General features: G+C 41.5%; 3 protein-coding genes across 3 annotated transcripts in view; 1 reads left to right on the forward strand and 2 right to left on the reverse strand.

Moving 5' to 3' along the window:
* LOC118782752 (extracellular calcium-sensing receptor-like) overlaps positions 1 to 26,033 on the forward strand; it is a 77,225-nt gene that overhangs the window by 704 nt on the left and 50,488 nt on the right. The window contains exons 2-5 of the mRNA XM_036536297.1: positions 1,402 to 2,232; positions 2,341 to 2,568; positions 4,433 to 4,556; positions 4,903 to 5,096. Of these exons, the coding sequence (XP_036392190.1) occupies positions 1,402 to 2,232; positions 2,341 to 2,568; positions 4,433 to 4,556; positions 4,903 to 5,096 (1,377 nt within the window). The remainder of the gene's footprint in view (positions 1 to 1,401; positions 2,233 to 2,340; positions 2,569 to 4,432; positions 4,557 to 4,902; positions 5,097 to 26,033) is intronic.
* LOC118782765 (extracellular calcium-sensing receptor-like) lies at positions 6,902 to 12,475 on the reverse strand. Its single transcript, XM_036536311.1, has 6 exons — positions 12,402 to 12,475; positions 10,689 to 10,983; positions 9,513 to 10,310; positions 8,438 to 8,659; positions 8,170 to 8,293; positions 6,902 to 7,815 (listed from the first exon to the last, which is right to left on the reverse strand). Exons 1-6 carry the CDS (start codon positions 12,458 to 12,460, stop codon positions 6,902 to 6,904), a joined length of 2,412 nt encoding a protein of 803 aa, XP_036392204.1. The 5' UTR covers positions 12,461 to 12,475.
* Positions 17,135 to 23,881, reverse strand: LOC118782770 (extracellular calcium-sensing receptor). The gene is made up of 6 exons (XM_036536315.1): positions 23,766 to 23,881; positions 23,257 to 23,545; positions 21,672 to 22,499; positions 19,922 to 20,146; positions 18,112 to 18,235; positions 17,135 to 18,033 (listed from the first exon to the last, which is right to left on the reverse strand). Exons 1-6 carry the CDS (start codon positions 23,819 to 23,821, stop codon positions 17,135 to 17,137), a joined length of 2,421 nt encoding a protein of 806 aa, XP_036392208.1. The 5' UTR covers positions 23,822 to 23,881.

The following is a 26,033-nucleotide window of genomic DNA, read 5'->3' on the forward strand; positions in this document are numbered from 1 at the left end:
TAAAAAACCTGGGCTGGAGAGAAAGGCATTAAAGATAAGCGTTCCTCCTTTCTTTCCCTCAAACCCTCTCTCTTGCTTAAAAGTGAGTCAAGACCTGCTGTGCCATTGTGAATACCGCTCTGACTGACTACCAGACACTGTTTGGAGCAGTGGACTCCTTTCTCTCTGGCTGACGGGTTGGTTGACAGAGTCATTTTAGGGAACATAACTATTGCGTTATAGATGTACAACACAAACAGCGGTTGTATTGGTACATTACAAAACAACCAGCTCAGACAAAAAATCATGAGAAGAGGTAAAACAAATTATTTTATAATAGTTACAGCTAAACCTAGTAAGTGTACAGCACTTTCCAATATATGCCTTAAAAGATACATGTATATAACCCACTAGAATAACATACATTTTTAAGATTAAAGCAGCCCAATGCCTGCATGATATGACAAAAACCCCTTATCTCATATGCCTTTAATGAAAAATGTGTATTGTGTTTGGGAGAAATGCAAATCTGCTTTAGTCTGGAGCATTTCCTTGCTGGAATCATTCATGCTGACCTGGCATTATCCACAGACAGACCATACACATTTATGTCAGTTATTTTAGTTTCTGTTATGTTGAAGCTCTTCTAGATTTTGTTCAGATGACTAATTAAACCATGCAATGCATGACAGTGATGACGGCCTGCGATAGACTTTGATAAAAAGAATGAGTTATACCATTTCCTTAGGATGAGAGAAGCACAGCTACAGGTGTCACCTGCTCAATGTTAATCAACTGCTCTGAAGCAGAGAGCACACCTGGGCTATGTGGAGATGTGTAATATATTCAGTGTTGAAGGAATTTATATTTAGTGTTTTTCAATACAGGGTTTTAGAATTGTGACTTGTATGAGAAGAAGCAGCAGTCTTACAGCGGTTACAACAGTTATGTTTTATAGTTTATAGCAGTTTTGCAAATGATTTAGTGTCACCTCCATACTTTTTATCGTTGTGATAGTAGTATCAGTTCTAGTGTGTAAACAGCTGGTTGGTTGTAGGTGCTCAGTGATGCTGTATGTTTTTACAAGTTGTGCCTTTAATACGGGTTATCTCAATGTTATTTTGCATGTTTCCACAAGTTGGGTAGCTTAACGCTTGCACAGATAATGTCTGTGATGGTACTGTAGACAGTATGTAAAACAACTGTGCTGATATGTGTTGTATATCCAACTCAACATTTGCTGTGCTTAAACCCCAAATATGTATTAGTTTGCCCTAGATTAAAATTATATTTGTTGTAGATCTGTTTATTTAGTGAAGATGGTACAGTTAAATACTTATAAAAAGCCAAGAGTCTTTTACCAACTTTACAAATGTTCTGTAACACCTGTGTGATTATGGCATCTTTCTGTTTGTTGCCCAGGTGAGTTACTTTGCCACCTGTGCATGTCTAAATGACAAGCACGCATTCCCCTCTTTCCTGCGGACGGTGCCCAGCGATCTTTTCCAGGTGCGCGGGCTGGTCCGCCTGGTCACCCACTTCGGGTGGCGCTGGGTGGGTGCGGTGGGGACCGAGGATGACTACAGTCGGTATGGGATCCAGGCCTTCTCTGAGCAGTTGCGTGAACGCGGGGGCTGCCTGGCCTTCTACAGCACCCTCCCCAAGGTCCCCTCCCCAGAGCGACTCCGCCAGATCGCCGACACCCTGGAGGCCTCCAGAGCCCGCGTCGTCATTGCCTTCTCCACCGAGGGCCAGCTGTATGACCTTCTGGCTGAGGTGGCCCGCCGGAACCTGACCGGGTGGCAGTGGGTGGCCAGCGAGGCCTGGGTGACTGCCACGCTGCTCTCTGCCCCACGGTTCCACTCCGTACTCACAGGGACCCTGGGCTTTGCCTTCCGCAGCGCTAGCATCCCCGGGCTGGGAGACTTCCTGCTGCAGATCCGTCCCTCTCCCAGACCGGAGTCCGTCTTCGTCAACATGTTCTGGGAGGAGATGTTCTCCTGCAGGCTGGGTTTCCATGGGGAGCTGCCGGCTGGCCCGGGCCCTGTGCCTCCAGTGTGCACTGGTGCTGAAGAACTGAGGGGCAGGAACAGCATCTACACCGATGTGTCCCAGCTGAGGGTCTCCTACAATGTGTACAAGGCAGTATATGCCATCGCTCATGCCCTGCATCAGCTTCTACAGTGTGATCATAATGGACAAGCTACAGGAAACAGGGCTTGTAAGACGGGCACCCAGTTTGAAGCAAGAGAGGTAATCCCCTTCAATGCATATAACATAACATTCTGTATTAAAGAGTGTGAATATTTGTGACTACAGAGCTATACAGTACATGCTTTTTTTCCTAAACACCCTTCACAGCTTTTATCCTACTTGAGGAGAGTGAACTTTACAAACCAGCTGGGAGAAAAGGTATATTTTGACACAAATGGAGAACCAGTGCCTCTGTACGATATAATCAACTGGCAGAATGATGACAACGGAGGAATCAGGTTCAAGAAGGTGGGCAGTTATGATGCCTCTGCCCCAGAGGGGCTGCAGCTCCAGATGGAAGAGGACCTGATTATGTGGACAGGTGGGCAGACACAGGTGAGTCCATGTGTCAGCTGGAAAATAGATAAGCCTGAGTGGAAATGTGAAAGAGTGTTTTTTGTGACTTTTCATCTGATTGTGATTTAAAACATTTTCCCAAAAATATAGTAATAATGATAATAATAATACTATTCTTATCTTCTATCGATCCCAGAGGCTGCAGTGTTATGCAGTGATTTGAGAACTGTAACAGAGAGCCGTGTGATTCAGTCCTTGGTGAGACTTGGTTGTACCCTGAAGCAAATGTTGTCGTGCAACGCTCTATACGTGGGTTCAAAATATGTGAAAGACGAAAGGGTGTCTGACAGTAAATACTGCCATGTGATGGAAATGAATGACAAGGAAAAGGGGCATCCAGTCTTTGTGTTACAGGACATTGAGTTTCTTAGGGGCCTCACATGCAAGTACAGACACACACACAAAGAGAAACACAAGCACACAAATATGCACACACACCATCTGCTTGCAGCACAGTCCTACAGGATGTGTTGTTCTGGCCAAATGACCTACACGGTTGTTCTGTTGGCCTATCAGGCCTCCACATGGTTGACTGGTATTTGGGCCTGGACTGTGCTCTTGTGGATCACAGCCAGGCTGTAACTCATGCCAAAGGTCCAAATTTGATTTAAAATGTTTTTTTTGCATGGTCTATTGTGCTTGGTGAAACACAGCCTTTCCTGGTTGGAAGTGTTGTGAATTATCTTCACACTGTTGAATTAGCACTGAAATAGCATTGTGGGGTATATAAAAGCATTTTCCTGCCATGTAAAAAGAAAAAGGAAAAAGAAAAAGAAATAGGGCATTGTATACTGAAGAGTCCACAGCTTCAGGTAAATTAGGTCCTAGGCTCATTGATATTTGCTCACACATGTCTTCTCTTGTATCTAGAGAATTATAAAATCCATTTACAGTCAATCATGCTGTAGGGCTAGACTGTCGGAGCTCAGGCAGGGACTCAGGCGCGGACCACGGGAGCGTCGGGTTCCGTGCGTCTTTAATGGAATCGTCAGGCAAAGCGCTAATCCGAAAACAGGCAGGGTCGAAAACCGGGAGACAGTCCGTGGGCAAAGCAAGGATCGGGAAATCGGAGCAGGCAAGGTCGGGGAACCGGACAGGCAGGCAATCAAGCAAACGAGGCAAGGAGGCAGGCAAAAACGAGGTCAGGGTACAAGCAGGGTCGAGAAACGGAAAACAGGCAGACAGAAGCATAAAGCAAACGCGGGGACGAAACAGGCGAAAAACACTGTGACGAACTAGCAACCGGACAGGGAAAAGCAGGGAAGATATAGGGCAAGGCTGACGAGGGGATAGAAAGCAGGTGTGCAGGCAATCAGGCGGGCGGAGACCGGGCGGGGAGCGGGGCAGGAAAAACACAGGGAAAACAAAAGCACGACAGCTAAGGAGGCGGAGCACTGACATAGCATGACAGATTGGTGACACACGTGGCAGGGATCTCTCAAAAAGACATTTACAGTATGGTGCGAATCCAGCTGAGAAGGTGGCTGACTGCTTCTCACAACTCATGGTCTGTATCGTAACTACCTCTTCCTCTGCTTCATAAGGTCCACTATCATGTACATATAACGCACACAGCAATAAATGTTTTTTTTTTCTTTTTATGCGGGGTCAGGACTCAAGTGGTACATGTTTTAGAGGCAGTATAGAAGTAGGGTACAAAGGTATATGTATAGGGTTGTTGTGATGTGTGCATATAGAGAGATAGGGTGTTCAGGAATACAGGGTTTTCAGGCACAGGGGTGTAGGGATATAGGGCTTTAGAAAACAAGGGATCCGATGTATAGTGATATGGGGTTTAGAGGAAGGGTGTAACATTAATCTTTGTTAAACCTTTGTGCTGCAGGCGCCAGTCTCTGTGTGTACTGAGAGCTGTCCACCAGGCACGCGACAGGCAACACGGCCAGGGGAACCCGTCTGCTGCTTTGACTGCCTCCCCTGTGCAGACGGAGAGATCAGCAACAGCACAGGTAAACCCAAACACAGCTAACACCTCCCCCAGACTCTGCCACTCAGTAAGGGCATGCAGATACAGAATTGGTGTTGTCCACGTGCTACAGTTGTGTCTGTGTCATTCTAAATACTCTACTCAGAGCATTCTACCACTCATAGTATTAATACCAACATTAATCGGTCCTAATTAATGCTTAGGAATCTGTACTTTGTTAACTACTACGATTTTTTCCTACGATGTAGAATATAAATGACAATAAAATAATGACATTTGCATTGTGTGTGTGCGTGTCATTCAGAACCGCTAAAATCAATAACAACATCAAACATATTGAGTTTATTTATGTCTGTTTTCATTTGCAGGCTCCACAGAGTGTACAAAGTGCCCTCTGTATTACTGGTCAGACAAACAGAGGGTGACCTGCGTGGCCTCAGTGGAAGAGTTCCTGTCCTTCCATGACTCTATGGGCATCGTTCTGGTGACCCTGTCTTTACTGGGCGTGGTCCTGACACTGGTTATCACTGTGATCTTCTATCGCTTCCGGGCCACGCCCATTGTGAAGGCCAACAACTCTGAGCTGAGCTTCCTGCTGCTGCTGTCACTCACACTCTGCTTCCTGTGTGCGCTGGTGTTTGTGGGCCGCCCCTCGGAGTGGTCCTGCTGGCTGCGGCAGGCGGCGTTCGGGGTCAGCTTCGTGCTCTGCATCTCCTGCATCCTGGTCAAGACCATCGTGGTTCTGGTGGCTTTCCGGTCCACTCTGCCCGGTTCCAGTGCTGTCCGCCTGTTTGGGCCAGCGCAGCAGAGGGCGGTCATCCTGATCTGTACCACAGTACAGGTGATCGTGTGTGCGGGCTGGCTGGGCTGGACTCCCCCATACCCCTTCAAGAACACCTCCTATGAGGGTGGAAAGATCATACTGGAGTGCAAGGTGGGGTCTACGCTGGGGTTTTACATGGTGCTGGGCTACATCGGCCTGCTCTCCTGCTCCTGCTTTGCCCTTGCCTTCCTGGGAAGGAAGCTGCCAGACACCTTCAACGAGGCCAAGCTCATCACCTTCAGCATGCTCATCTTCTTCGCTGTGTGGATCTCCTTCATCCCAGCTTACCACACCTCCCCAGGAAAGTACACAGTTGCCGTGGAGATCTTTGCCATTCTGGCCTCCAGCTTTGGCCTCTTGCTCTGCATCTTCCTGCCCAAGTGTTACATCATCTTATTGAGACCAGAGAGGAACACTAAAAAGAGCCTGGTGACCAAACCAACAACACTCTCTATCAACTGGAGGTAACAGCCATCTGTCAACAGACATTTCTTTCTGTTGCTGTTTTTTACATTCTCAGAACTGTCTTTTAGAACAAGTGAAGTCCTGAGTCACTGTGGCCATGAATGATCCCATGGCACCATGACACTCTCATAAGGAAGAAAGTAATAATCTTGGTTTTCAGGACAGATTCACAAACTGGAATTTGATTATGAGTGCAATCATTGCATTTCCTACAGACATTGTTTCCCCAGGTTGTCACTGTAAGAGTTTATTGGGTTGTCAGGTGATTCTCCTGGTTTAAAAAGTAAAATGAATTTAAAAAGACTTGTCAGTTAGTTGTGTGAATAGGATGTGATGGGCTTTGCTGTTCAGCTCAATTCACTCTAATTTGCGAATAGGTTCTATCTATTTATTTGGAGAGATTGCCCCCTGCTGGATGATATTCTTGCTTGAGGCCAAGGGGAATGTGTGAGTATATGCTATGGCTTTTGAAATGTAACTGAAAACCTTATCACAAAAAAATGCCTGCTTGGTGGTTATAGCAATGAAATCTGTAGTTTTTGCTGGCTCCAACTGTAAAAATTGGTCACAGGTCCACCGGGAGGCAAGCGTTGCTTTATTGTAAAAAATGTTGTATACTTTTACTTATTATTTCTGTCAAATATGGTAAAAACAAAATGAAGCATGTAATGCATACACATGTAACAATATACTGAAATGTATATTTTAACAATTTCTTAAATAAAGGATTTTTATGCAGACTCAACAACGCTTATGCAATTCATACTTTGCTTGACGCATATTGAGTGAGGACTGAACAATTCACACATTATGCAAACACCACAAACCACAACCACACTTATTCATAAATCTTTAATTCAGGATGTGCAGAGTCTCAAGGGTCCCGAGGCCTTATGGCTCTGGTACAATGCCAACATCAGTATCAGCAGGAAAAACTGGTCAAGAGGGAATCTACATTTCTTCACTGAAAGAAATCCGCATACATAATACACATACATAATACAGTTCATCAACATTGTGAGGAAATGTGATGCTGTAGAACCAGATTGGCCTGCTAGAGCAAGGGGGAGGAGTTTGTCTCAGAGGGATTTTGATGGCACTTTCCCCATCATGTGCTTCTTGGTATTTTGCTCAGGTCTAAATAATATAATAAAACATTTGGGAGCGAAAATGCAAAAGATCAGGCCAAAGCTGGAAGCTAAAATTGCAAATATTTCCACAGCTACAGTGAACTTTCCAGGTGAGCTGACATAAGCTGGTATAAAGGTGATCCAGACTGCACAGAATATGAGCATGCTGAATGTGATGAATTTGGCTTCATTGAAGTTATCAGGCAGTTTACGAGCCAGAAAAGCCAGCACAAAGCACAAGGCAGAGAGGAGACCAATATACCCCAGTACAGCCCAGAAAGCACTAGCTGATCCCAGGTCACATTCAAGGATGATTTTCTCCTTGTAATGTTTCATGTTTTTGATGGGGAAAGGAGGTGACAGAACTAGCCACAGGGTACATATCACAGCTTGCACAAGAGTAAAAGATACAACACTCAGTCGCTGCTGTGGAGGCCCAAACCACTTCATGACATTACTGCCTGGAAGTGTAGCCCTGAAGGCCATTAAGACCACTATTGTTTTCCCCAGAACACAAGAGATGCAGAGGACAAAGGTAATACCAAATGCTGTGTGGCGCAGCATACAGGACCACTCAGAGGGCCGACCGATGAAGGTGAGGGAGCAAAGGAAACACAGTTTCAATGCAAAGAGCAGCAGGAAACTGAGCTCATGGTTGTTGGCCCTGACAATGGGCGTGTCCCTGTGCCTGTAGAACACCATGGCCACTACAATAGCTGTGCTAGCTCCAATCACTGAGCATGCCGTAAGGATGATCCCCAGAACCTCATGGAAAGACAGGAACTCAATGGGCTTAGGGACACACTCATCACGCTGAGCGTTTGACCAGTATTCTGCTGGACAATTGACACAATCTAGGGAATCTGGACAAGAGAGAAAACACCAAATCAGGCATGTGTGTAGAGAAGTGGAGAAGCACTAGAAGAAAGACATAGGAATTGTGGGATTGAAACATGGATGAGACATTGCTGTTCTGCTTTTGAGCAAAGCCTCTTGAAAATGACACTTATCAATATGATCTTGTATTCACAGGCTACATGTGTGTGTCCCTGCAAAACAAACTGATAAAAACTATACATAAGCAGAATATATTTGTGCTATTTGTGCTTAGTGCTGTAACATAGTAGATCACTGTAGTGTTGATTTACTACACCCTTGATGCAATACTGTAACATTTAATCTGTTGCACAGACTGCACACCCCTTGCTTATCAGTACCTGTGGTATTGCTGATTTCTCCCTCAGCGCAGGGCACACAGTCGTAGCAGCAGACGGGCCTCCCTCTCTGCATGGCTTTGCGAGTGCCTGGGGGACAGCTCTCACTGCACACTGACACAGGCACCTTTTGAAATAATCACAGTGGTAGACACAAAGCCAGCAAATCCCCCTCACCCACCTCTCCCTGTCACAATATTTCTAAGTATTTCAACTTATAAAATGAAGTAGAAAAAAAAGGTTAACAATAAAGACTAGGATGGAACCACACCTGTGTCTGGCCGCCTGCCCAGGTGATATTTCTGTGCATGCTGAACACCTGTCCCTCAGGAGCAGATGCGTCGTAGTGACCAACCGTCACAAACTCCACGCCTCCGTCCCTCGTCACCTGCCAGTTCACCAGCTCGTAGGTAGCCACAGGGTCCCCGTTGGCGTCAAAGGAGACCTTGTATCCATTTCTTGTGAAATTTACCATTCTCAGGCGCTCCAGGAGCTGGTGGGAAGAAGTCAGAGTGCTGAAACGTGCCCCTGATCTTTAGTGTATTTATTATACTTTATTTAACCAGGAAATATTTAGAATCTCTTTTCAAAAAGAGTCCTGGCCAAGAGGCAGCACATACAATTTACAATGGTACAGGACAATAGACAATGAACAACAAATAAACAATAAAAAAATAAAAAAAAAAACATTAGCATAAGCTCACAAAAAAGCATAAACATGTATTTAAGTTTGGAACCCTTTTTGACAAAGGGCAGCTCCCATATCTTGACTTTAAATTCATCTGATAAGATGAGATGGTCCAGTTTTATTTCTTTCTGCAGCACATTCCATGATGGTGGAGCAGCATAGCTTAAGCATACATTTTTGTCATATTCAGTTACACATACACAGTTTTAATATCTGGAATACTGAACAATATGACATTCTGGGAGCATAGACTGTAGTTGTTACAACTTTGTTTAGATAAGAAAGTGCACAAATAAGAAGATAGCTGTCCTAAGATTGTCGTATTCAAATATTAATAATTAAATTAATAATTATAATTTATAATTATTCAAAAATTTATACATTAATTACATTTTGGTCCCAGCCATCCACTTAGTTTTCCTCACCAGGATATCTGGTATGATTTTGTGATAACAGCCTACAAATAGTCTCCAGCTGGGATTTCTACTACTAGGGATTAAAGTTATAATTGAATAAGGTGGATGTCTGCAGTCTTTTAGGTTGTTGTGTGGTATACGTTATGCTAATTTACTTTGTATTCTGCACTGTTTCTCTGCAACTCACATTGGATAAGGGCTTTGGCAAAATATTATTTTCTATTACTATTATATGGTTTTACCTGCCGTGGCTCGATGTGGATGTTTTTGTCACAGTGGGGTGGAGCGTTTGGTTGATCTGTGCAGATGAGGCTGTGCATGGTGTGAGCTACTGCATACACGGCCTTGTACACCATGTTGGTGATGCGCAGCTGGGATGTGTCTGTGTAGGGGTTCTGAAGCTGGTGCAGATCCTCTCGTCCGTCACACACTTTCCGACCCCCTTCCGCCGGGCCTTTCCCCAGGCTACAGCCAAAAGCCGTCTCCCAGAACTCTGTGAGGAGGGGCGACGCGGACGCCTGCGCCGGGGTGAGGTCCACCAGGAACTCCCGCAGCCCCGGGATGACAGAGCGGCGGATCCCGAAGCCAACGGCGCCGGCGCACAGGCGGTACCGCAGCATCTCCGGGTCGGTGACCCACGCCTCGCTCCCGATCCACTGCAGAGGGGGCGGCGCCTGGCGCTCCAGCTCCGGCAGTAGGACCAGCATGTCTCCCGGGGCGGCGAACGCCACCACGACGCGGGCCGTGGACCGGCTGATGACCTCGGCCACGCGCTGTATCTTGGCGCGGGGGTTGGTCCGGTAGAAGGCCTCAGAATACTCCACGCAGATGCCCTCCGCCTGCGCTGCCTGCAGGAAGGCAGCCATCCCATTGTTGCCGTAGTCGGAGTCGCTCCGCACCGCCCCGATCCACGTCCAGCCGAAATGCTTCACCAGCCGGGCCAGGGCAGCTGCCTGGAAGTAGTCGCTGGGGATGGTCCTGAAGAAGGTTGGGTACTGCTTCTTGTCACTGAGGCAAGCGCAGGTGGCATAGGGGCTCACCTGTAGCTCCACAAGCAGGTAGAGAATGGGAACATTAAGTCACACTCAGCACTACGCACCTGGGCAGCAGACTTTCAGCACAGCTGCAGAAAGAGTCCTCAGGGCTGACGAGTGTGCCAACTTTTATACACAGAGATTTATATTTGAAACAGCAGCAGTAAGGACAACTTACCATGAAAGTGGAACATTCTTTGTCATTCAAAAATATTTATTGTTTGTCTGAAGACACACGGTAACATATATTTCAAGGCACAAAATATAGTCTTCTTAAGATGTTCATATCTCAGGTTAACTTGAAGCAGATTTTTTAATGCATGAAATATTTTTAAAATGATATATCTGAAATGGACAGTGGAGGACCAGGCGAAAGGTGCTGACCTGCGGGATGCCAAAGGGTCCGAGGATTCGGGACATAGCGATGGAGGGTGTGGAGCCAGACTCACCCACGACAGCGTGGACTGTGGCGGACTTGGAGCAAGATTCGTTGGGAAAGAAGACTGGATCCATATCATTCGCCAGCTGGAAGGCAATCTTTACAGCCATTGGCACAGAAGAACAGGAGTCGTGGATCTGGTAACCCAGTGTTACACCAGGCAGGAGCTCTGAGCTGTTGTTGATCTCCTTGATGGCGAAGACCATTGCACAAGCAAAGCGCAGCTCCCGGAAATCCAGACTGTTAACAACACACTAAGCATTACTGAATGCACAATATTGTGAACAGAATAACATGACAGAATGACATTAACACACAGGGACATGAACATGACTCCTTACAGCATAAACATGACAGAAATGACAAAATAAACACGACAGAATTCATAACAACATGAGCATGACAGCACACATGAATGTGACGGCACACATGATAACATTAACATCACACACAGCAATATGAACATGAAATAACACACAACAATATTAACATGATATGAGATATGATGATGACACCGTGAAATTCAGTAAATGAATTGGAAATTGCCCATCATTTTCTAGCAAGAGTTTTCAATGACTGAATTCAACATCAGTTTATTTCCTGAAATGATTAAATTGAAATGGAATTGACCCTGACTCTGCATAACAGAAAACATAACAACATGGTATACATTAACAATATACTAAAATGTTTTAATTTTTTTGGCAATTTCATTTTAAAAAGCATGTTACATGTTAGAGATGGTTAGACACTACCTTTTCCCACTTTGTAATTACAATAATGATTTTTTAAATGGTTAAATTCCAAAATTTCTAACATTTCTTTAGATTCTTAACATGAGTTGCTGTCTTCAACTGTAAAAGAAAGAAATACTTGTTGTAAGGACATGTTCCCAACTGGTATGCCAGAAGCCAGACAAATGAAAACATTTTAGAAATTAGCTAAAATAATGAAAGAAAAATGTTTTTAACATAAAATGTCTTCACTTCACTCTAAAACCTAAGCAGTACCAGTAAAAGTTAAAAGCAGCAGCAGTTGAAAAGGAGCTGAATTAGGAATGGAATACGGAGATGAATGTGCATGTTCAGGAACCTGCAATGAACCCCTCAGATTAAAAGGGAAATAATAATAATAAAATACATGCAAAAACATTCATGCTTCAATGGGTTAAAAAGCAACAAAGAACAGTACATGTGTAGGTCATGTGGGTGGACACACAAATCTTAATCTTCTCCAGCAAAGAGCTCTTTACCAGCACTTACTAGTGCTGGTAAAGAGCTCTACTAGCACTTTCTTTATCTCACACACACACGGGTGCCATACATGTCTGGTAGTAAAGTGCTCACCTGAATGCTGCAACAGACTCTGTCTCACTCAGAAACACACTTCTCAACAGACTGCCTCACACACATCTTTCTCATCCTAGTGCTCACCAGTCTTCACACAAATCCACCTCCACATATGCCTCTCTAGACTGTTTCACACACACGCATAACGCTGTACAGTCTGTCTCACATGCATTTCCCTGCATGCTGTTCCCGTTGGTCTGTCTCACACATGTCTCCCTCTGCACTGGGCTCTCCAGACTGTGTCTCACACATATCTCCCTCCACACAGTGCTCCTCACTCTCACTGCTCTCCTCCTCCCCCTTACTGACCTCCCTGTGCATTGCAGCGGCTCGGGGACGCTGGTGTAGTTGTGCTCAGTGGTGCGCATGTAGTAGTGAATAGAGAATACGCCTCCGATCACAAAGTCCCCAGGCTGGGAGAGCGAGGCAGGCCTGGGGGTCCCCTGCAGCACGCACTCCGCCCCCGACGTTGCCTTTGTCAGGGCGAGGCCGCCAGCCGCCAGTGCCAGAACCAGCACGGTCCACATCACCTCCACGCTTTCAGGACGGGACGCAGCTCTCTCTCAGGTTTAAATACCCACCGTGGACACCTCTCTGAGCATGTGTAGGGGAAAAGGCGTTTCCGTAACGGAGAAGCACACGCAGGGGAGTGACCACGTGTCTCTGTCAAAACAGGCAATTGCAATGATCCCCCTTGCCTCTCATGCTAAAAATTTTTAATAAAGATTATTCGTAAATAAGATCTCTCCTGATTGCATAGGCACAGGAGAAAGGGGAAAAGCCGTACTGAGAGTGTGATGTAGCCACTGACACATTAATCAAGAATTCTTTCTGAAGTCAAAAGTAGATGCCATCTTAACAATGCTTGCTCACACAAAATGTCCCTCAGCAAATGCCACTACTAGGCGAGTGTGCCTTGCTTTTCATCTGTATTTTGATTTTATCAGGTGCTGTTTCTAACAATTCGAAATTATCTGTCAGCCTTTCTCTATGTTGCTCCACATTGGGTCTCCTCCGTGATCCAGCAAACTTGTGCAAATAATAAGAGAAAACTATAGCTTTCAAGTGTTTTGAAAGCCAAGTTCATGCCCTGCTAGACTCAGTAAAAACTTTCAGTAAAGACTTTCTTTACCTCTGCTACACAGCAGGCAATGTTAGCAGTTAGCCTGGTTGAATAAATTCACATTGTCCTAACCAATTAAACCAGGGGCCAATTCCACCCTAATATCAACTATCAAATTCTACATTAACTAAACTGACAGCCATTAGTTCAGCTCTACTCTCCAACAGCTTGCAGTTTTACAATGTTAGCCTATGGTCTCCTTCATAATCGTATGTTATCGTTGTAAAACTGCAAACTTTTTCAAAAGCAAAAAACTTTATTGATTGAAAATATTATGTTGATAATATTGATAATGTTCTGGTGTGCCAAAGATTATGGAAAGACAAGATATGTCTGGGAAGTAGTGCTTGTAATGAAACAGACTGGGATCCAATTGTGGTCATGGGTTTTAATCACTGAGGCCAACATGTAGTCAGGAGCAAAAACAGGTCGTTAACAGAAGCAGCAGAACAAGAACCAAATCCAAGAGCACAATCAAGGTCCAGAGAACAGGCGAGAGTCTAAACACAGTAGCCATAACAGAGAGCAGGCTCAGTAGAGTCTCAGGGAGCAATATCTCTCAATGAAGCAACTAAAACTGAGTCCTTATATAGGCAGGGCTTGATTGAAGGAATGGGTTACAGGTGCGCTCGAGTGGGTGTGGTTGAGCCAGGTTGAACTGGGCGTGGCTGAGCGGGTTGAGCTGGGCGTGGCTGAGCTGGTTGACTGGAAGCGGGTGTGACAGTGCTACCTATCAGCCCAACTTTCATGGCCATCAGTGAGTTTGAGCAAGGTCTTTTTTTAAATTAAAACTAAATGAATTTAGTTTAAACCATTAGAATTAAAACTAGGGCCAAGATTTATTTTAGCTAGCTAGACGGGTGCATTTATTAGAATTTACCATTGTATTGATGCTTGAAGTCTATGTGTATATATGTTTTGTTAAAATATTAATGACTAGCATACCAAACTACATGGTGTATCACTAAATTTCTAGATGCTGAATACTAATGTGTAACTCAAACAATGGCTGCTTGCTAGAATACTACATGCTAAATGTAAATGTCTACACACACTGCTATACCTCTAATTTTCTTGATTATTCCCAGACAACAAAATGTTTCTCGCATTAATATTAGGATGTTATGTTTTTTGTCACGTTGTCCTGAAACATTGTAAGGATGTCAGTAGTCTCAGATACGCTGTCAAAATGTTCATATTTATTCAACATATCCAAAACATGACATTACTTTTTGATAATGTCATTACAGCATAGTATCTTGGCAAAGACATTATTATTATTCAATTGTAATTAAAATCACCAGGCTACAGACCCATGGCTGTTCTTCATATAAATATTGCATCTTTATTAATTTTCCACTCGCATTGTTAGTGAACCAGTCAGTGGGCATGCAGCTGCAATTCTGCTCTGCAGCGACAGCTTTCTCTGACTGAACCACCTATGCATTATTCATTCTGTAAGGTATGTCAAAAACTAAACCCTAACTGTATCTAAAGCCTACATGCTCATGGTTATTTACAAGTCACAACTGTCTATTTATTGGTTCAATTTTATATATCATCAGTAAATTTGATGTGCTTTGCTTGGATAGTATGAGTGAGTGGAATTTGTCAAGACTGTCTCTACAGAAATGAAAGCATTTTTTTTATTTGGAGACCTGGAGTATATTTCATGAATTAGGGTTAACAAATTATCTTGTTAAATATTGTACATACTTTATAAAAATTCTGGCTTTCCCATTTCAGGAAACCAAGCTCACATGTGACCAGGTAGAGTACAATGGCAACATATGGAAGGACTTAAACATTCTCCAGAGCAGGGTAATTAAAAGGTAGTCTGACTGTGTGTATAACTTCGCCTCACCACAACAACCTCTGCACTGATGAAAGAGTGCTGAAGAATGCAAAGGACAAGCGCAGTACTCTTCCCACAGTGAAGTGGGCTTTGTCTATATTACCCCCACTAAACGTTTTTAAATCTGAATTTATTTTACATGTATTTTTGGTAGAAATATTTTGATGTGTCTATTTTTTTTAGCTAACAATCGAGTATCTATTCATATCAAGTTGATATCTAGCTAACTATAATCCATGTTGAGTCACGGAGAAAGACAGTTATTGCTGATTGGTGATATCTCAGACGTCACACATGAAGTGTGATTTCCAGATGGGGCACTACTGTTGTACTCTTGAGCCAGGGACTTAACCCAAATCGCTGCAGTAAATAATCACCTCTATAAATGGAATAAATATGCTATATAAGTAGTTCTGGATAAGAATAAGAATAAGAATAAGAAATACTTTATTAATCCCGAAGGAAATTTGAGTTTTGAGAATTTGAGGATAAGGGTGTCTGAACAATGGATGCACCAATGTAGCAGTATGTGCCTAAAAGTTAAAGTAAATGGTTACCTCTCAGTACCATTATCATTGACTGAATGCAACTAGATGTTATACTGCAACCACAGAATTTGAAATAATTAGAGCTTCCTGATCCATTTTACATGTCTCTGTGCACTGCAGGATTGTAGCCACAGCACCACTTGTGTGGCTCTTGTCCTTTATATAATATTGGCTTGGACTTCACATTTTTGCATTCTGTATGAAGGCAGTTTAAGGCCACAAAATGTAAAATAATTGTAAAAAGTAAAATTCCCATAGATATACTTCTATGACATAATTTTAAGTTAAACGTAAATAACAAACAAAACTGAATAATTAAAGACTAATAATGAATAAAAAGTTAATTTGTCCATCACATCAGCATTATTATTTTTTTTTTCCTATGGATATTCAAGAAATAGACCCTGATATCAATTCAAGGGTGCAAACCCTTTCCTTATGATCCCTTAGATTCCTGTTGTACTGAAGAATGCTATGTGCCAAATACCATGTTACTGATTATTGTGTGTTTAGTGTAGTACATGGTGCATGAACTCTGACAAATAGTAAAGGGGTTTACAGTGGACGATAACACTGTGTTTGCATGATGTTAAGAACTGAATTAAAAACTACCTCCATTTGCATGTTTGGAAGGGTACCACTGGTGAATAAACAAATATTCTTAACATGTGGGATGTCGCACGCATACAGTCTTATTCACTGGGCTGTACAACAACAAGCCCCCCCCCCCCACACACACACACAAAACAAGAAAAAATCCCTTTACCCTTGCAGCCCTGAAAACAAAACAAGATGTTCAACAGCAGCAACAAGGCTATGATGTGTACTGTACGGCAGAAAACTGAAGTAAATTTCCCCAAGAGACAGACTGACTCTGACTGCCCTCCAGCAACAATAACTGGCAGGGGGCTTTGTTCTCCATGGCATCTGTGTGAAATCAGTCTCTCTGTGCCAGTGTCAGCGCCCAGCCTTGCCATGTGGAATAATCAGATCCTCTGATAAGCTCTCATGTACCAGGGTCCTCCTGTTATTCTGCGAGAAAATGTGTTATTCTTTCTTTACCCTAGTGCTCATCAGGAGCATGTTCGTACATGTTTGTCAAATGTGTGTAACTAATGCTGCTGTGTTGTCCCAAAGACTAAACATGTAAAGCAAAACGCTAAATGAATATTGCATTTGAACCATACTCCAGAACAGTAAATTAATTAAAGTTAAATTTTAGAACACTCTTTGTGTAATTGTGAATTGTGAACTTTCAGAAGTTTAAATACAAGATAAAAATACACATTTTGCATCAGTGTTCGTATTTTAATGGTGACATATTTCTACAAACTGCTAGACAGACTGAAATTTAATCAAAGGAATAAGAAATGTATTCTGTATTCACTGAAATCTGCACATCTGTTTACATGACAGTAAAGAGGTAATCTTCATCTACAGTAGTGGAAGTTATTGACATCTGTGTGAAAACTCAAATTTTTTTTAAATGAAAAAATAATAATTATTCTCTTAGAAACTACCTGTCCTTTCCCATGAGATGTTGTTTGGTATTTTTATGTGGTTTCAGCAAAATTATATAACACTTTGGAGCAAATAAACACAGAAGCAGACCAAAACTAGATGCTAGAATTGCAAAGATTTCCACAGCTACGGTGAACTTTCCAGGTGAGCTGACATAAGCTGGTATGAAAGCCAGCCACACGGCACAGAAGATCAGCATACTGAAGGTGATATACTTGGCTTCGTTAAAATTGCCTGGGAGCTTCCTGGCAAGAAAGGCCAAGACAAAACATAGAGCAGCCAGAAGCCCAATATACCCCAGAACACACCAGAAAGCCTGGTCAGAACCCACACTGCACTCTAGGATTATTCTGGACCGTTGATACCGTGTGTTTTTGTAGGGGAATGGAGGGGCAGTGATCAGCCACACTGCACAGATTATCACTTGTACAAAGGTGCAGGCAGAGATGATGACCCTCTGCTGTTTGGGTCCCAGCCACTTCATGATGTTGTTTCCTGGCCTGGTGGCTGTGAAGGCAGCCAGAACCACCAGAGTCTTCCCCAGGATGCAGGAGATGCAGAGGGAGAAAGTGATGCTGAAGGCAGTATGGCGCAGCATGCAGGACCATGGTGTGGGCTCTCCAATGAACACCAGTGCACACAAGAAGCACAGGGTCAGAGAGAGCAGGATGAAGAAGCTCAGCTCTGAGTTATTGACTCTGACAATTGGAGTGTTTCTGTGGTAGAGGAACACTGCCAGAACAGCAATAGTGAGGCAGGCTCCTACCACAGCTATAACAGTCAAGGTCAGCCCCATTGCATCATGGGTGAGGTATTCAACTGCTTTGGGTATGCATTCTGTTCTGGCCTGATTGGACCAGTAATCTTCAGGACAAAGTGAGCAATCTATTGAATCTAAAGGAGAGGCACAGAAACAAAAATTACAAACATAAAAGTATAGAGAAATCTTTAGTAAAAAAGTGCAGATCTCACCTGTCTTATTACTAATCTTCCCGCTGTCACATGGCACACAATCAAAGCAGCACAGAGGCTCCCCACGACGGACTGCCTTCCTGCTTCCTGGAGCACAGCTGTCACTACACACAGACACCAGCACCTGTAAGGGACAGAACACAGCCAGGTGTTAATGCAAACATCTTGACCTGAGACTGCCACTACACGCTTATACCTGCTTGTGAGAGAACATAACCACATCTCACACAAAACTGGAGATAACTGTATACATAAGACCATCACTCATTTACATCTAAGAAATACAAATATAAGAAATGTAGAAAATACATTTCATGTGATTAAATGCATGGAAACTATGGAGATATCCATAAAAATGATTACATATTTTGGCTAAACTATAAAATATATTTTGTCTCTGTAATATATTAATCACAGTAAGCATATTGACACATTCTGTACTGTGCAGAGACATACATCATACATCATAATGCACCATTTCAGTTTGATATATAATTAAAATGTTTGTGGAACAACATTAGAGGCCACAATAACAAATGGCTATCACTGCTGTTGAATTAAAGGTATAGTTTTGCATTTTCATGTCTGTGTTCAGTTATAAGATGCCTATATAGCCCTCTAATGAACTCCTCACCTGTTAAATCATCAGGTTCCCATTTTAACACCTGAATCATTTCTATTAGACATTAAATGATAACAAAATTGCATACAATTCAGTTCACAGAGGATTGCTCATGGCATTTTTGTCTCTTATTGTGTAAGGAGTATATAGTAGCAACAGTAGTACATAGTGGTAATTATAATAATATTTGTATATCAGAAAAATAAAATTGCATAATAATACATTTGAAACTTTGTATTAGTTTACAATATAAAGATAACATAAGAATAATAAATGCTTGCATGCATGAAATGTTGCTGATTTGATTTGACCTCCTCCTTTCACATGCAAAAAGGAGATTATCTGAGAGCATTACAATCAGCTATTAAATGTATGCATTTTAATTAAACTGTAATGGGCTGACACTGTACTGTGAAAAATTGTTCTAATGAAGAAATACTTCTCCTGGCATTCACTAAATCTGCAACAATTGATAAACATGCTTCAGCTGTCCTAAATTGGTAATATCTTCTTATATCTCATTGATTTAGAGCAGCAACTTTTTGCTGAAAAGCCTTGCTTTGGTTAAGGCTTTCTAACTGTTATTATTTTTTCCATTATTTTTACAAATACCAAAATGCAAAGCCAGCCATTGGAACGACTGGACTCCGGAAAATAAATTCAGAATCGAATCGAATAAGAATGATTAACCTGACTCCAGAACTGTCATAGTCACTTTAAGGTTACATTAAACTTCCTTTACCACACATAAATGAATAAATGTGTTGCAAGAAATAAACTGTTGTTCACTTGTGAATATATGACTCTCCATTATCCTGCTCACATTGCAGATGTTCTCAGTGAGAAGCAGCAGTAATAAAATTGGTTTTACTGATGCAAAATCGAGATAATTAGATAATTTCAATCATTAAATTCACTAGAACAATTTGAGCATACTAAAAATCAATAATAAATTATATCTGTGATTAAATGTATTATTTTAATAATATATGCTATATTTTTCTTCACGGGCACTGCAGCAGTTGAATATTGTTACAAGCTCTCACAGAGGTCGTTCCAGTTGGGTGTCTGTTGATCAATGCAGAGTTGTTTTCATTGACCTAAGAGTAACACTTACCGCCACTTCACCCTACAGAACTTCAACAGATGGCATCGCATGTACTGAAATACACAGTGTTTGCAGCTTGCCTCACTCTGATGGCCCGCCCACACGATCGCATCCTCCTGGATGAAGAGCTCCTTCCCAGCCTCCTTTGCACCATCAAACATTCCCACATTGACAAACTCAATATTTCCACCTGCACCTCTTTGCCAGTTGATCAGATCATAAGATGGAATAGAATCCCCTTGTGCATCAAAGTTCACCTCTTCTCCAGAAATAGTGAAGGAGACTTCCTGAAGATAGTGCTGAAGCTTTGAAATGAGAATCAAAAGTAAAAAAAAATGTACCTGCACACTTTTTAAAGTAAAGGATATTAGTCATGTTTTCTTTGAAGAGAGTTTTGCCTTATATCATCACAAGTTAAATATTTATACTGTACATGATTACAAATTATAATTGTTTTACCCTTTTATTAACAAAGCCAATAAACAAGAATGGATTGTTACATGGTTAATACATTTATAACCATTATTACTATTGAATAGTTGAAGAAAACATTTATAAACTATAGAGGAACACCTCTTTCTTTACTTTGCGCTATATTCACTGAAAAAAGGTGATGCTAAGCAACAAAAAGTTGGGCCATGGACACCAGTGGACAAAATGCACATTCGGGAGTTGTATAGGGGTAGAAAAACAGATAACCCCCCTTTCAGAGAGCACATAGAAAATACCAAAAGTGAAGGGCAGTTATAAGGTATTGAGGGCCTGCTGTGATGCCAGATGAAGATAATTTTCTGCCATTCTGAGCATGTCAGTAGTTAGGTGCATGCTTTGAGTGCAAGCTGAGCTGTTTGGTCAGGGGATCGCTCACAACTGTCATCAGCTGATGACTGTGGTGGAACAAAATGCCTTTATTCCGCTGGGGATAGGAGTGGGTATGTTGGCAGGGGCTGCTCTTTCCAGGCACCTGCAGGCTGTGCAGATGATGTTAGTGAAGTCATGAAGCTGCAATGCTCCAAAATGCACTTAGTTCACTTGCAGTGACTAAGTCACAAGGTGACTTGCAGTGTGAAAAATAGTTGTGTTGGCACTGTATGTGAGTGTATTGGAGGAATTTCATTCACTACACCCTCCATCCCACACTCCTGCATGAATACAGTGGTCACCAAGATAAGGGATGACAATGTCCAATTGGCAAATCCAAAAGGGTGTGCATGAAAGTGGTTAAAAACAAGTTTTCCTAGCCTTTAGTAAAGTTGTAATCTACAAAAAGAATTATTTTTTTAAAAAAGCAATTATAGAAGCTAATCTTAAATTCTTTCATACAGTTGCTCCATAATCCACAGCAATCTAACTCTCATACAAATCCAATAATTAATTTTGCTGTCTTGGAATGGAACAACCTCACTATCCATGCGGGGGACTGGAGGTAAAGAGGAACAATGCTTAAAGTCATGGTAGTTAGAGAAAAATTTTGGCCGAGAAAATGCATATTATTTTTTTTCAAAAATATTTACTTCTATATATATGCTTCTTACCTTAAAATCAGGACCACCTCATATTTGGGGTGATATGATATAATGGGGTAAGTACAATAACAAAATAATATTAAGTAAGATTAAATCATTGGATGGATGATAATTGGAAAATAAAATTTCTAATATTTTCTAAAATATAGCCTAGTTAACCTAATACAACCAATATAACATTACAGGGCATTTGAACATTATATTTAATATCTGTTCTTAAAAGGAAAAAGTACAATAAACATAGAAGAGTTGATCTTAATGTTAGCACAAAGTCTGTTCAACAGTTTTCATTGTGAACTTTTACCTGCCATGGATAAATGCTTGTAGTATCAGCACATGTGGAGTTTTGGAAGGGTCCTTCCCCAGGCTCACAGCTGACCAGGTTGTGCAGGGCGTGAGCAATGGCATACACAGCTTTGTACACATTGTAGGATATGCGAGGGCTGGAGGTGTTCATGTAGGCAGAGTGCTTCTCTTGCAGGGGCTCTTGCCCTGAGCAGGGAGGTAGCTGGGAGGATGCCTGGGCTGTGCTGTTGGAGGGGTAGAGAGAGCAACCGTACAAAGCACCCCACAGCTCATGCACCAGTGGGTTATTTGGGTACCTCAATGGGTCCACACTCGTCAGGTAGTTTCTAAGTCCAGGAATCTTCCCTTGACGGATGCCAAACCCAATGGTGCCACCCAAAATTGGGTAGTACTCACTGCCTGTGAACACAGAAGCTGTTACCCAGGCTTCACTGGCAATCCATTGGATCCCAGTGACATTCTGTTCCATGTAGTCTTTCAAAAAGGGGGTCATTTCTCCCTCAGCAGAAAAGACAACAACCACCCTTGCTGTTGAGTGCCTCATTACATCAATAATTTCAAGCGCTCTCTTGCGGTTATAGAGCAAAGGGATCATTTGGTGGTAGGCTAAGCACACACTAGTGTTTTTGATCTCCCTCAGGAGACCCTGTAAAGCAAATCTTCCATATTCATGGTCCCCATTGATTACTCCAATCCATGTCCAGCCAAAGTGCTGCAAAAGTTGAGCAATGGCTTTCACTTGGTAGTCATCATTAGGAATTACTCGGAAGAATGTTGGATAGTCTCTCCTGTTGCTGAAACAGGCACAGGATGAAAAATAGCTGATCTGAAAAACAAGTTTTAAATTAGTTTTAAATTAGTTTAACCTATCTCAACAATAGCCTTCAACTCATTCAGAAAAATAAAAACATTGTGAAATATCTCAATTTCTAGTTTGCCTTCTGTCAAAGCCATTGTTAGCAAATAAATGCATATATCCACAGCTACTCAATACATTAGCATCGCTGCATTCTTAAATTGTCAATATGTTTTTTATATAAACATACACATAAGTACTTGATTTTACTGTTACTAAAACTATGCAAACCATTCAGTAGTTCAAATGCCTAGCACAGATCAAATATTGAAATATCAGAAAATACAAACACAAAATAAAACGCTCTCTAACCCTGGAAAATCATTAGGCATTTTTGAAATCCTACTCAGAATGTATTGTGAAGTATTAAGCTTTTGTTCTCCTTAACAAGCCTGTCAATTCTAATATTATAGAATCAGTTTGGTAATTTGTTAATCAGTTTGAAACACAGACAGCAAAATAACTTTTCAGATTTTAAAGTTTTCAGATTACCTTTCTTTTTAAATGGGTTGCCAATTCACTTTATGTCAATAATTCATACCATTTTGTATGTATTAATCTCCATGTAATATTGGTCTTAACTCTTCACTGCATACCTATCAATATTAAGTCTGTCATGTAAAGTGTATGCAGTGCAAATATTTTAAAGCAGAAAATCCAGAAAAAATTTCCATCTATTTTAGTTACTAATCCAAACAAACATTCATGCAGCTCAGAGAACACATACCATTGGAATTCTGAAGGGCTGGAGAGTTCTGGAGACGACAATGGATTGTGCAGACCCAGATTCCCCAACTATGGCTAAAAGAGGGGAAGCACCGGCACACATAGCGCTGTAGGCTTCACCTGGTCCATTCAAAACCGCCAGAGCAGCCCGCTGCCCTGTCAAGGGGTATGCGCAGGAGTCATAGATCTTGTATCCCAGAGTGAGGTTCGGCAGCAGGTTCTGACTCTGGTTGACCTCCTCAACAGCCAGCCTCATGGTCTGAGCCCAGCGGAAAGATCTGGGATCAAATCTACACAGAGACCAACAGCAGACGTTGACATGGATCACTCTTGCAGACTGGAGGACAGTTGTGGTAGCAGTGACTTGGAGTTCTTGGGGATCCAGACTTTGCTGTTGCACTCTGACATCAAATTGCATTCAGTAGGATATGAAACGTAAGCAGTGATTGTTGTCCTGGAAAAACAGGCAAACAAAAGAATAGAAATAAGTATCAGTCACACCAAACTTACCCATTACACTGTACAGCGCCAGGTTTGTAAGTGTAGTTCCGGTCTGGCATCTCCATGTTGTAATGCAGGGGGAAGATCCCTCCAATGATGAAGTCTCCATCAGCCTGGAACCCTGGCTCAAAGTGACCCAGCAGAGAACAGGATGGAACAGGGGCTGTGCTGGCAGCAGTGAGGGCAGAGACTGTGTATAACAGGGACCACACAAACAGAGGAGTCATCTTCAGCCAGACTGGTCCCACACAGAGGAGTGCAGAGAGGAGAGTGCCATTTTATACACCAGCCTTTCCTCTATGCATCTCATTATGCTCTGTATCTCACTGGACTTCATCGTCAGAAGGAGAGCACATGACATCACCTGCTCTGCACTCCCCATAGACAAAGCTGAGGTGTAGAGCTCATGTTAAATAACAGACAGGTGAGTTTTCCGTTGCATGACTAAGCCCTCATTACTGAAAAGCTATAGCAATTATGCTTAAGAGTGCTCTTCATAAGACCCTCTACAAGAAAACATACATACTGGAGCACTCCACAGAACAGCAGGGACACAGAAAATATACAGACAATAAACTAATCTTCACTCTCCAGATATTATGAATAAAACCTCTCTGGATTTTGAAGGCTACTGAACAATTTTTCAGTCAGACTTTTATAACAGGAAATGCAAGACCACCTCCTTGCATAAAATAGTGTATACTGGTGTGAAGCTTTGGGGACTGTAGAGGCCTACCTACTGTACACAGGATATATAAATATTGGTAATCGATGGTACTGAATGATTTGGATCACAGGCCAGTTATAAATATATATATATATATATATATATATATATATATATATATATATATATATATATATATATATATATATATATATATAATTATTTTATATTATATCTATAATATAACTGTATATCTATAATATAATATGCCTGTTCAGCATATCTGGCCTGTTAAACATATCTTGTAGCGGGCTAGTGATTTAGCTAACAAGCCATAATTTAACTCACCTGTTAGCCAACTGGCTGAATATAAAATTTGCTGGCTAACCATCTATCAGTTAGTGAGCCAACTAGCTGAAAACAGAATTAGCTAACTAGTTAGCTTGCGATGTAGGTGGCCCTTGAGTCAACATGCACCTTGCCATAGAAGCTACCAACAAGAAATAGAAGCAACGCTTGTGCTGTGCTCAAGTATTGCCCAAATAACTAGCTACACAGATAAAATGTCTATTAATCGGTAAAGATATGATATGAAACACAGTACATCAATTATATGTATGTGTGTATTCAGGACATGAATTGAAGTTCAATTAATGAATTGGAATACAGCCATTATTTTCTGTGAGGATATTTCAGTTCATGAAACGAGTTTCAATTAATTTCCTGAATTGACTTGCATTTCAATGATGTTACAACCGTTTATCTTAGAGATTTAATAGCGCCTTTCTAAAAAAATTCATACAAAAGTTCCTACCGTCATGCGTTAGAGTGTATGTACTGTTTTTGGCTACATGAACAAAGTAGAAAACAAGATGCTGTTTGACTCCAACAAATGAAGAGGCGCATCAATAATATTTTGGTACATTCGATAATTTACATTTGATAACAGCAAAAAGTACTCAGTTTTTTATCACATGTAATTAATGTCACATTGCTATTATGTGATTTGTATTCATATTTCAATATGTTAAGAACATGTTAGATAATTAAAGAGTTATACCCCCTCAGAAACCACCACTGTGAGGACAAAGTTGGTAGTTGGATTTAATGGACACAAATAAATAAATAAATAAATAAATGATTCACTCATGTTGCACAGCTATACTTGTATACTGTAATATTAATTTAGAAGGATTTTATAAATACATAAATACATGCACAGTATCACTGAATCATTTGTGGGTTTGTATATGTATTAGTAAAAAGAGGTTACCAGTTTTTTAAATACTCTGCAGCTGAATATATACATTAGTTTCAGAGATAAATTATTGAATGCATTTTTATTTGCACTGTATCTAATGTCAGTACCCAAAATTGATCTTATTCATTCTCACATATTATACACACAATATACTGTACAATGACAGCATATTAGTAAAACATTGTTATAAAAAAGTGTTTTCCTGAATATGAAATAGACAGGTCCAAACTAATGAAAGTATAATAAATACACTATCAAATCAATATGTTAAAATGTCCCTGATAATACATCATGTCATTCCAGTCCTGTCTTTAATATTGGGAATAAAATTCAAATTTTCATGAAGAAC

This window comes from Megalops cyprinoides, chromosome 9, assembly GCF_013368585.1.
Source record: "Megalops cyprinoides isolate fMegCyp1 chromosome 9, fMegCyp1.pri, whole genome shotgun sequence".
NCBI lineage: Eukaryota > Metazoa > Chordata > Actinopteri > Elopiformes > Megalopidae > Megalops > Megalops cyprinoides.

Coding starts and splice junctions, on each gene's coding strand:
- LOC118782770 (XM_036536315.1), bottom strand. CDS start 23,821: ATGGAGATGCCAGACCGGAACTACACTTACAAACCTGGCGCTGTACAG. Junction 23,546..23,765: donor GGCGCTGTACAGTGTAATGG/GTAAGTTTGGTG, acceptor GTCTCTGTGTAG/ATTTGATCCCAGATCTTTCC. Junction 18,236..19,921: donor GGGCGGGCCATCAGAGTGAG/GCAAGCTGCAAA, acceptor TGTCCCTTACAG/GTGCTGGTGTCTGTGTGTAG.
- LOC118782765 (XM_036536311.1), bottom strand. CDS start 12,460: ATGCGCACCACTGAGCACAACTACACCAGCGTCCCCGAGCCGCTGCAA. Junction 8,294..8,437: donor GGGCAGGCGGCCAGACACAG/GTGTGGTTCCAT, acceptor TTATTTCAAAAG/GTGCCTGTGTCAGTGTGCAG. Junction 7,816..8,169: donor AGAAATCAGCAATACCACAG/GTACTGATAAGC, acceptor TCTCTTGTCCAG/ATTCCCTAGATTGTGTCAAT.